At 42.1% G+C, this 12,192-nt stretch overlaps 1 protein-coding gene across 15 annotated transcripts in view; it reads right to left on the bottom strand.

The window, feature by feature from the left end:
• LOC101485948 (regulating synaptic membrane exocytosis protein 2) overlaps positions 1-12,192 on the bottom strand; it is a 58,696-nt gene that overhangs the window by 14,063 nt on the left and 32,441 nt on the right. For 12 of the 15 annotated variants that reach the window (XM_023153229.3, XM_076879361.1, XM_023153222.3 and 9 more), the window contains 6 exons: positions 12,022-12,157; positions 10,227-10,334; positions 8,590-8,637; positions 8,411-8,476; positions 8,259-8,318; positions 2,089-2,198 (listed from right to left, as the gene is read on the bottom strand). In XM_023153229.3, coding sequence (XP_023008997.3) covers positions 2,089-2,198; positions 8,259-8,318; positions 8,411-8,476; positions 8,590-8,637; positions 10,227-10,334; positions 12,022-12,157 — 528 coding nt within the window. Of the gene's footprint in view, positions 1-2,088; positions 2,199-3,220; positions 3,371-8,258; positions 8,319-8,410; positions 8,477-8,589; positions 8,638-10,226; positions 10,335-12,021; positions 12,158-12,192 lie in introns of all 15 variants that reach the window. The other 3 variants (XM_023153227.3, XM_076879360.1, XM_023153230.3) reach the window with 2 other exon arrangements.

The following is a 12,192-nucleotide window of genomic DNA, read 5'->3' as shown; positions in this document are numbered from 1 at the left end:
AGTCTAGTCTAAGACCCGACTTGACAAACAGATGTAGACAAACAGGCACACTCAGACACAAACATGCATTCCCACCCTCATGCACACATATCCCAGATGGCGATTGTGTGCTGTTCTGAAGTGGGAACATGGGAGTGGGATGGTACCAACGACCCTCTGCCAGATAGCAACCGGTGTCAGCACAGACCCTCCCGAGAAACCTCAATGTCTACATATATTCAAAACTGAGTGATAATTGACACCAATTTATCTGTCGATCTCAAGCTCCTGTCTCCCATCACTCATGAACAAGACCCTGAGATACTCAAACTCCTCCACTTGGTGTAGAAACTTGTCCTTGACTCGGACTGGGAACTCCACCCTTTTATGGCTGAGGATCATGGCCTCCGATTTGGAGGTGCTCATTCTCATTCCCACCGCTTCAAACTTGGCTGCGAACTGTTCCAGTGCGAGCTGGAGGCCATCACCCGATGAGGCAAACAGAACTACATCCTCTGTGAAAAGCAGAGATGAGATTCTGAGACCACCCAAGTGAAAGACTTCTGCCACACTTCGATGGACACGGTTGAATGCCTTCTTCCATGACCAGGACAAAAACCACATTGTTCCTCCTGTTTCCGAGGTTCGACTAACAGCAGCACCCTACCATAAAATATCCCAGAGAGGCTGAGGAGTGTGATCCACGTATAGTTGGAACACACCCTCCGGTCCCCCTTCTTAAAGATGGGAACTGCCACCCTGGTCTGACAATCCAGAGGCCCCTGATCTCCATGCAACGTTTCTCCACAATGCAACATTGTAGAGGCATGTCAACCAAGACAGCCCTACAACATCCAGAACTTTCAGGAACTCAGGGCAAACCTCAACCCCCCTCCAGGGGCCGTGCAACCATGGAGTTGTTTAACTGCCTCAGTGACCTCACCCCGGAGATAGATGAGTCCTCCCCCTCGTCCCCAGACTGTGCTTCCGCCACGGAAGATGTGCCAGTGGGATTAAGGAGGTCGTTGAAGTATTCCTTCTACCACCTGACAATCTTCTCAGTCAAAGTCAGCAGGGCTCCACCCACACAATACAGAGTGCAGGTTTCTCTCTTCGAGGCACTCCAAAATCTTTTTCCTCTCCGAACTTCTCCTACACCCATGTTTTTGCTTCAGCCACTGCCCGACCCACTTTCTGCTTGGTCTGCCTATGAAGTCCCACAGGCTAACCAAGCCTGTTAGGCCTCATTCTTTAGCCTGGTGGCTCCCGTCACTTCTGGTGTTCACCACTTGGTTCAGGGGTTACCACCACGACAGGCATCAACCACCTTGCGGCCGCAGTTCAGTACAGCGGCTTCAGCAATGGAGGTGCTAAACATGGTCCATTTGGACTCAATGTCCCATTCTCCCTGGGAATGCTGTTGAAGCATAATAATAATGCTTCAACAGCATTCCCAGGGAGATAATGATTAATAATCATCATCATCATCATTGTTATTATTGTTATTATTATTATTATTAAAGCAGCTGTGGTTTTGTGTGTGCTACAATAGTTGGGCAGCTGGAGAATTACGCACATTGGAAAGTCAGTCAATAAAAGACGTGTTAAACTGCAATGCTACTGTTGTTGGGTCCTTCATTGCCACAATGGCTAGATGTTGATCTACTTAATTCTGATCTGCTGCTGAGTCTCTTTCACTTTGCTGAAAACACAAAACACACACCTGAATTCTACCAGTCTGAAGTCATAACTCTCATCAATTACTGCAGCATTCACGACTTGTCTCATTTGCAAAAGTGCTACAATTTTTATCCACTTTTATCATCGTCATCTGTCTGTGATTGGACTAGGCACCATTTGCAGTATTCATTATTTATTTTGTGTGAAAGAAGTTACACTTCATCCATATTCATACCCATTAGGAAATTATCTCAGACCTCATCTTGAAATTTGTAAAACCTCTATTTTTCTCTATTTTTTTAATAAGTCTGCAGGCTTGCCTTTATATAAAACAAAGTTTTGTTATAGGTGGATGGTGATGGGTCCATCAGCTGATTGGTTCAGAGATGCTTGGAGGTGCTGTTTGACTAATATCTCAAGTATACGCACTTCTGTCGAGAGCTCCTTTGGGGGGGACAGCAGGTAGCTGGCGTCCTCGGCGACCACAAATAGGCGTCCCCGTTGGGCTTGTCAAGGTGGAACCGCCTCCAGCATTAGCCCTGATGAAAAAATAAATAAATTCTTAAAAAGAAGAAGAGAAAGAAATTAAACAATCAAACCGCCATCCTGACAGGAGAGATTTAAGGTCAGATGTCAGGGATGACAGTCAGTTTGAGGTTCCCTCCATAGTCACAGATAGAGTTTGATCAGCATTTAGTCTGGCACTGTATTCAGTCAGTTAATGAAAAGTCTGCAGTCACTCCAGATGTTTTTGCTTGAGAAGCAGTAACAAGCAAAAGTTAGAGTGGACTCTTCTTGCACATGCAGCCACACCCAACTGTGATGTTACAGTGTCCTGAAGCATACCTGTACATCACACAACCAGGTAGGAATGTAAACCTTTGGACGTCATTAATTCTGTATAACTGTTGGAAAAAAATTATAACATGAACAGAAAGAATTCACACTTGAAACAAAGAGTGCAAGGCCCCATCACTGCTGAAAACCTGTTTGTAGCTCTAATATCTCTAAGACGTTACAAACAAATCTGTCTCTGTGAAATACAGATACATACAGCTGACCAACATCAGCTGCCACTGGGTGTGTTCAGAGCTGTGATAGAGGCAGCACTGTGATCGCAGACAGAAACCTCCCTGCTTAAATTTGGTACTTGTATGTTGCAGGCAATACGCCTGAGTGCCAAGCCCAGTTTGGAGGAAACTGAACATCCAACAGTTAGGTGTCAGAAAGTGAACAGAAATTCTTTAGAAGCACATGCAACACAACCATCAAACAAATGAACAACAACAACACAGACTAACTTGCCACCCAAAATAAAACAAAACAATCAGAATATAAAAGCTGCGGCCAAATATGAAACGTTCAGGTGTTGGTGATGTCACTGGGACATATGGTGGGGCTAAAATAAAGGCGAAAAATAAAACTGTTGTGGTCACCATTGAGTCAGAATTCATGCTTGTCTAAAACAAACAACCAACCAAATTAAAAAACAAAAACAAAAAAAAAACATGCCCCAAACATGGAGATGGAGCTGCTTTCTAATTGGATGGCTGAGGGTCACCTGATCAGGGCAGGTGAGGGGGGAGCAGACCGTCCAGACCTCATGTGTGTGGAGTCAGATCGATCGGTTGAGTGTGAGCGTGTGTAGATGGGTCGGTCGGCTGAACGAGATCGGCTGTAGTAATCTCTCCGGTCCATCCCACGACTGTACCTGCACATCACCATGATAACTGTCACCTAGATTACTATGACAACCACTGCAGCTGCAGGACAGGTCAGTTATCCACGTCGCGCTGACGACCAGATCTTTGTCACATGTGGTGGACTGGGAGTCATGAAGTATAAGGCACTGAAGGCTGATGAAATGCCACCAGAGAAGAGGATGCTTTTATTTGGCACTGAATTTCCCAGAGGGCTTCAGTGAGACAGTAGAAAAACAGTGTTCCCTACATCTGCTCTACACAGTGTCAGCAGCCTTTCATTCTTAAGTCTCTTACACCTGAACTAGAAAATATTTTTTAAAAAGTTTTATTTGCTTTTGCTTATCTTCTGCTTGCCCCTTACTTACTTTTAATTTGAATTAATGAGGGCAATCACTTTAGATAAAATAATTATTGTGGGAGATGTTAGCATTGATGGCAAGTTTAGCAACAAAGCACTAAAATAAATATCAAAACCTGCAGTTCCTTTGAGGTCCAACAGAGGCTCCAGCAGTGAGTCAGTCCTCCCGTATTAAAACTTTACAACAGAAATAAACATAATTACAGCCTGATACAAAAACTGGTCTGGTCTGTATAGATAATTTTCCCCTTCATATGAGGAGGATGTTTTCATAACTCACCCGTTTAAACTGGCTTAAAATTTCCATTATTAGTGGCGTGGCCTCTTTGACTAACAGGTGGATGGCTGTAGCTGCTAGCTCCCTGCTAGACGTCATCTCAGCAAATCAGTCTCTGAACAGGACTCTGGACCATGTTTGTGATGTTGGAGCCTTTTGGAGCATTTTTAAATTGTATTATCTGACCAATAATATGGCTGCTGCAAGGTTAATGTAATAACAGACTGTCTAAGAAGTTTCAGCCCCACATTTGGTGAAATTCTAGGATTTCATTTTGATCTTTGATCTTAGTAATTAACAGGTATTTATGTCTAAGTCAGGGGTGTCCAAACTCCGGCCCGCGGTCCATTTTTAATTGGCCCACAAGTAATTTTATATATAGAATAGACTATGGCCCGCACTTCAACTTTTGCTTGAGTGTATTGCACTTCTTAGTCTGTGAAGGTTCTACATCATCGTAGTCAGATGACCTGAAGAAGCTTCTCGGATGAGAGGTGAAACGTCTTCAAGCAACTTAAAGAAGTCCAGACGCTTTTCTTTGCAAGCTCCTTTGATTGCACTTCTTAGTTTTAACACCAGGAGGAGCTACTGTTGATCAAGGCAGTTGCTCCACCAAAAAGGACAATGGTAAATGGCCTGTATTTATATGGCGCTTTACTAGTCCCTAAGGACCCCAAAGCGTTTTACATATCCAGTCATCCACCCATTCACGCACACATTCACACACTGGTGATGGCAAGCTACAGTGTAGCCACAGCCACCCTGGGGCGCACTGACAGAGGCGAGGCTGCCGGACACTGGCGCCACCGGGCCCTCTGACCACCACCAGTAGACAACGGGTGAAGTGTCTTGACAATCACAGAAGAAATTTAACCCAGGTTACTAAATATGGCAGAACCAAAGAAGCGAAAGGTAGAAAGTGAGTGCAGAAAATTTCAGACACGGTGGGAGAGTGAATATTTCTTCAAAGAATTCAAGGGGAAGTGTCTGTTTGATCTGCACTGAAACTGTGGCAGTTATGAAAGAGTATAATGTACGACGTCATTATGAAACCAAACATCAGGCCTATGCATCCTACACTGGTGCTGAGCGAGAGCAGATATTAAAGCAAAGGGTAGCTCTCCTGCGGGGTCAGCAACAGTATTTTTTTCGTGCTCAAATTGTCCAGGAAAAGGCTCCAATAGCCAGCTATGAGGTCGCCCAACTCATCGCAAGACATGGCAAGCCTTTTTCAGATGGAGACCTCATAAAACACTGCCTCGTTAAAGTCACCAAAATAATGTGCCCGGAAAAAGTGCAGAACTTCAACAACGTCAGCATGTCCAGAGATACAGTTGTGCGACGCACACGCACTGAAGACTTGTCAGCCAACATTAAACTGCAACTGTCTGATAAAGCTGTGCTTTTGATTTTTACTCCATCGCATGTGATGAGAGCACCGATGCCACAGACACCGCACAGCTGCTAATTGTTTTGCGGGGAGTGGACGAGAGCACTTTAGGTGAGTAAAAGATATATTCCACAGTACCCGTGTGTTAATGTGCGCATCAATTCTGTCACTACCCTGCTTTTGCAGACCACTTTCTTATATGCGTTTTTTAACACTAAGAGTACACACCGATGTGCACAGCGCACGCACACGCAAAATCAGCTGATCTCATCTGATGCACATCTGCTTCTTGATCAAGTGACATTTGTCCGGATTTTTGCCACGAGTGGCGACCAGCACCGCAGCTGGATGGCCCGATTTACATACCCGGCGCAGCTGATACTCACCAGAATAATTTACTAAAATTAGTTATTAAGTCTGTTATTAAGTCCAGTTCAGTCTGTTAATGTTGATAACGGTTTCAAACAAACGTTAATAGGTGTGTTGCTAAGCCTAATAACTTAAATAACAAGCTTGAAATGTACTCGTCCCATTTTCCCCTTTATTGTTTTTTGTCTGTGCTGTAAATCTTCTGTCCAAGAAGAAATCTGAGGCTGCTGTTCTGAGAATGAGCAACCAAAGCTTTTTCTGAATAAATCAATAAAGATCCATTTATGGAAAGCTGTGATGAAGGCAGTTTTGTCTTTAATTATATTCAACAATATAACATATTTGACCACTTTTAAGTGATTTAATAATTAATTAATTAATACACTAAAGTTAAGGTTATATACCTAATTTCTAGTAAGTGGCCCAGCCCCTCCTATATTTTTATGTATGTGGCCCTCAGTGAAAAAAGTTTGGACACCTCTGGTCTAAGTGATGCTCCTGTACAGTCTTTGAATGCAGCTAGATAACCGAGCTAGCTAGAATTAGTTTATAAATGAGCACTTCATCCTTGAAATATGAAACAAAAAGACCAACAAAAATAAAACAAAAATCACAAAATAAAAGAAGGTTCAAGTTGAGTCCAAATGTGGACTCCAGAAACCAGTGGGTAAGAAGACAGCTACATCATAAACATAACTACTCTCATAATGTAAATAAACCAAGTCAAGTTTTAATTGCACTGTGGATCTTGTCCCGACATAGATCATAGAAATTTAGCATTTATGTCCTGAAAGTCATTGCACTGCGTCATCAGAGCACAAATGTTCATTTGACATTTCCCCGAAAAACATCATGATGATCCTTAAGATTTCTGGGAAAACATTCTGTAAATCGATGACACAAAAGCTGAACTTTTTTGGAAGGTTTGAGTCATGTTACATGTGACATAAAGCTAACATGGTGGCGGTAGTGTAATGATCTGCTGCTTTGTTGTTTCAGGACCTGTACAACTTGTTGTAATTGATGGAACCATGAATTCTGCTCTCTACCATAAAATCCTGTAGGACATTAAATCTCATTTAAATGAGATTAAGATGCTCTGAACTGAACAGGCTGTTCATGCTGGAAAATCCTCCAATGTTGCTGACCTAAAACAATTCAGCAAAGCAGTGTGGGCTATGATTCTTTCACAGTGATATAAAAGACTCACTGCTCATGCAATTCTTGCTGCCAAGGTAAGCAGTTATGAGGTTTAGTGGAGAAAAATTGTTTGATCGGGAACATTTAAGTCTGACAAATATCCCCACCCCCCTCAAAGTACATTATATAACTTGCTTCATTCACACCCTTTCACACAAGCACTTTTTTCCCCCTGTGCTTTCTATCTAACATTCACACACCGATGAACACGTCAGAGAGCAACTTTGGTTTCTGTGTCTTGCCCAAGGATATTTGGCATGCAGACTGCAGAATCCTGGGACAGAACCACCAATATTGATTAGTAGATCGCCTGCTCTACCTCTTGAGCTACAGTAACTCCTAAAAAGAAATCAGGGGCTGATACTTTTTCATGACACTGTATAAAGTGTCAATTCACAACAGTTGGCTTAAGGTGCTTTATGCTGTAAGGTTGAGATGCTACAATATTAGAGAGAAACCCTAATAACCAGACAATGCCTGGTGAGCAAACACTTGGCAACAGTGGGAAAGAAAACCTCCCTTTTGACAAGAAGAAAACTTAAACAGAACCAGGCTCAGGAAGGGGTAGCCATCAGGCCTAGGACCAGGTTTGGATTAGGGAAACAGGCCCCCCATTTACTTTTAAGATAAGACTCAAAACTTTCCTTCATAATAAAGCGAAAGACTCAAATCAGGCCCGCTGGGTGGCTTTCAAAAATGTGAAGAAGGACATAAATTTTGGACATTAGCTGTATTTTGTCCGTTTGAGTCTGTCAATTAACAAAATGTTTCCATTCCATCAATCTGGGCAATGAGGTCCCAGAACTTTTTCTTTTATTTTACACATTATCTTACAATTTAAGCCCTAACAGTCGTGTTGACAGAATTCTTTCATTTACTTTTTTTTTTTATAAATGTAGAAAAACTGAGATTTGTTCTTGAAATTTGAATCCCTTTTCTTACATTAAAATATCTCAGGGATAAAATGTGTAGTTAAGTTTATTACATTATTACATAGTAAGGCGAATTTCAGTGGTCCGGCCCACTGAAGATCAAAGTGGGCTATGTGTTGCCCATGATGAAAAGTTTGACATCTTTAAATTAGAAGGAAGTTCTTCATTCTCCACTGTTGCCAAGTGCTGCTCACAGGAGATCATCTGATTGTAGGGTTTTAATCTCTTGTATAGTTTTACCTAAAAATATAAAGTGATGTATTTAAAAAAAATGATCTGAATTTAATACATCTGTTCTTTACTGCCATAACTACTGGTCTGAATGTCCACCTTTCTAATAGTCAAACTGTTTAAATGTTCATCCATTTACCTCAGTAGTTCCTCATCGTAGGTGTCAGGCTCATAGGGAAAATCAGGGATGAAGTCCTGACTGAAGAACAGAAAGACGTCAGAACTGCAAAACATGATGAGTCTGAACCTGCCATCAACCTCTAACACTACATCCTAATTTCCAAGGCTCACCTGTAGTCATCACAGCTCCCATTGATGATGTGGTTTGTCCAGCTCTGGTTAGGGCCATTAAAATATCTTACACACAGAAAAGGATTACAAGACAGAAAAATACCCCACTTTCTTAGATCATTGCTTTTACTGTTGGTACTATGACTACTGCCACTGCTGGAATTCTGATAGAGAAGTACCTGTCATGGGAATCAAGTGAGTTGGCAAGCGACATCCTCCTCAATGGCCTTGTAAGTACACAGGGAGAAGCAGTGTCCAGTCAGAGAACCAGTCAGACCAGTACAACTGCTGTTCTACAACCAGTACTATTAACTGTACCACTAAGTGCTCTACAGGGACACTAAAACTAAATACTTATTATAACCTGGACCATAACTACTACTACAATCAATATAGGCAGTATAAGCAATACTACAACTCTAAGCTGTAATGTCAAAACCAGTTCAAAAGCAGAACTAAATGCTGCAGCACAAAAATATCTCTGTAACCCAGTACATCACCCAGTAAATTAATTTACTCCAACAAGATCTAACTGCTACTGTAGCCAGAAGCAGAACAACTAGTAGTAAAACATCAAAGAAAAGCACTAAATCTACTTCTAAAACCTGTACAAGGATCAGATGTCCAATCAAGTATGCAACCTGTTTCCTGATTCAAACCTGTTCAGCAGCAGCAGACAGGTGGGGTTTACCTGACTCTGACACACCTGCTGCAGTCCGACACCATGTTTACTGGTTATTCTTATTCTTATTATTAGTTTGCAGATAAACAATATTACATGATGCAGGGTGCATGCTGATTAGCTGATGTCCAGATGACTCACATTGGGCATGTTCCTATGTGTTACCTAGGGATGGGTACTGGTATCGGTTCTGACATAAACGGTAGTAACCAGACCGAAAAGCAGCGCACATTTTGGTGCTTTATTTTGGTGCTTTTTTCCCCTGAGATGTCACACACTTTGAATTCTAGCCAATCATTTTACCTTTCCAAGGATAGTAGGCGGGCCCAGGTACGTACGTTCTTTTAGAGCAGAGCTACAGATTAAAAATGCCCAAAGCGAAGCGGTCAAAAGTCTGGCTGTACTTCACAGCAAAAGATGCAAACTCAGCAGCCTGCAACAAGTGCTTTAAGCTGATACTGTGCAAAGGAGGTAACACCTCACCTGGCGACGCATAGCGGGGGGTTTTAAAGCCGAAAAATGCACCGTATTTGATAGCTTGCTGCAAGAGCTCACACCGAGCACATCTACTACAGGTGTGGTGCCTGTTATTGGACCCGGAGTTAGCAACATCCCCCAAGAACCCGAAGAGTACAGTCCTGGCCCCTAGCCCTGCCAGTGTAGCAGAAATGATGAGGATGATGATGCAGCAGCAGCCGTTCTTCTCTGCGTGAGTAGCTTAATGTTGTTCGTGTGTAATTTACGTTGAGTAGGCTAACCACGTTATTACATTAATGCATATAAGGTGAACTAGCAAACACCGTCGTAGTTACATGCGGCTGTCTTCTTGTTTGATGGCAGATACTCCCTTCACCCTGGCAAAAAAGGCTAAAATGACCAAAGAAAAAGAGGGAAACAGCTAAACATGAGAGGTTTTTGGACAAAGTTTGTGTGTTTTTTTTTTAATTGTTTAAGCGCGGCTTCCAGCCAAGCGTGATGTCATAAATCCCCTATAGCTGCTGAAAAGGCTAACATTGTTATCTTTTTACAAAAAAACAGCTGAACATGAGAGGTTTCATGTTTCAAAAATACCGGTTTGGTACTGGTATCGGATAAAACCTAAACGATACCCATCCCTAGTGTTACCATAGTTACCTGTTCGGGGTGCTGTATTGGCTGGCATCAGAGAATGCTCGGCTCAGTTTGGAGCCCCGCAGCAGCCGCACCGCGTCCTCCCGATATAACGGGTAAAGAGGGTTATTGCTGGCAACCAGATGTCAAAGGTCAGAATGGCAAGAACAGAAAAGTCTGGATAAAATGAGGATGATGCCTTTAGGAAGACCACTTCCTGTCTGGCTTCAAAAGCTTATTTGTTTAAAAATTCAAGTTCAAAGTTCAAGATAAAAACCTGTGAGTCATATTAAACCTTGAATACTAATGATTACACTTTTAAAGTAGTAAACCAGTGACAAAAAAATGCATAGCAAAAGAAACTGCCAGGAAAGGGAAGATAACAACTCGTGTGAGTTTTATGGCTGCCATCATGCCAGACCAACATAACTTTAGATTTGCTAATGTAGACATGAGAGCAATTTTGGATGGTGCTACAATTCTAGAGTGTGAAACAGCCGCGGACAATGCAAAGATTATTAACTTTCTTAGAAAACATCTAAACAACAGGGAAGGATGTTAACACATTCTTCACACATGGTCGAAGTCCCTGAGGTGACCAACAGTCTGAATGATATCAAGGACAGTCTGGATTTTTGGAAAATGCTGAAAGAGTTATGAGAGCCAAAGTACTTGGTAGAATCCGTCTTGATCAAGCTCGTTTTATCCAGTCAAAAATTCTGTAGTCATAGGAACACTAATATATTCCTTCCTCTTGAACAATATGGATTTAGCTACTAATGTTTTGGGTTTATTAGGCTTCTATTTGATAATGGACTGGTACTTATGTAGTGCATTTATACTCAATTTGAGCACTCAGAGCACTTTCTATTACAAGTCTCATTCATCCAGTCTCACACACACATTCATTTAGTGCAACATTTGCTGAACATTTGGACTTCAGGTTGGCTGTAGCTTGAGAGGTAGAGCAGATCATCTAATAATTGTAAGGTTGGTGGTTGATCCCTGTCTGCTCTAGCCTGCATGCCAAAGCGCGTCGGGCAAGATACTGGAACATTCCGACGCGATCACTGCAGTCTGAATAGTAGGTAGAAAGCACGTCATAAGAACCACTTCGTTTATAATTTACAAGGAAATTTCAACCGACTGGAGTAGCTGGGGAATGAACCACCAACCTTTCGATTGCTCGACAACCTGCTCAACCCGATCCACAGCCGCTGATAATATAAAAACACTGGCATTATTTCCACAGCATTTTGACTCATGTAGACATACTGCACAGCTGCTGTTACCTGTTGGAGCAGTGATTTCCAAGGGATACAAATAGGACATATGCACTATAAGATAATGCTGCACACAGTAAATGATCACCTGGACAAAGTCTGAAGCACTTCATCAGACTCGATATCGCTTGAGAACAGCTGAGTTTTAATAGCCTAAACACGGTGTTACTTATTACAAACTTAATATTTGCATACAGTCACTCTTTTGGATAAGCTCAATAAGGATAGAGAAAGATGGAAATACATATTTATAACTTTATGGGGAAAGACCAATAAACTCACAATAAATTATCTCCAATAAGCTCTCACATGCAAGAATCTTTTCACGTACATGATAAGACAAATACTGTAGTTTGATTGCAGATTAAAGCATCAACTTGCTGTACTCCCAAATCTTCTCTGGTGGCATCTTTCCCTTTCTACCCTCACGTCCCATCTTGTTTTTCTAATTTTAGCTCTTCAGGTACCTTTTTTAGTTTCTTCTTCTGTTGTCATGTTTTGGGCCCATCTCAAATCCCCAACACACAGATACTTACCTGTGAGGAGGCGGCTGGCTCGGTGACCGTGACCTCATTCTGACCATGTCGGAACGGGAGCAGTGATTGGGAGAAATCACTTGCTCTGGCACTGAGAGGGTGGAGCTATGGAATTCGCGCCCATTCTGTCTGTAGTCTGCACACAGAGAAACAGAGCAGGAGTTCAACCAT

Source organism: Maylandia zebra, linkage group LG22 (genome assembly GCF_041146795.1).
Source record: "Maylandia zebra isolate NMK-2024a linkage group LG22, Mzebra_GT3a, whole genome shotgun sequence".
Taxonomy (NCBI): domain Eukaryota; kingdom Metazoa; phylum Chordata; class Actinopteri; order Cichliformes; family Cichlidae; genus Maylandia; species Maylandia zebra.
This window is presented reverse-complemented; position numbering and strand designations above follow the sequence as displayed.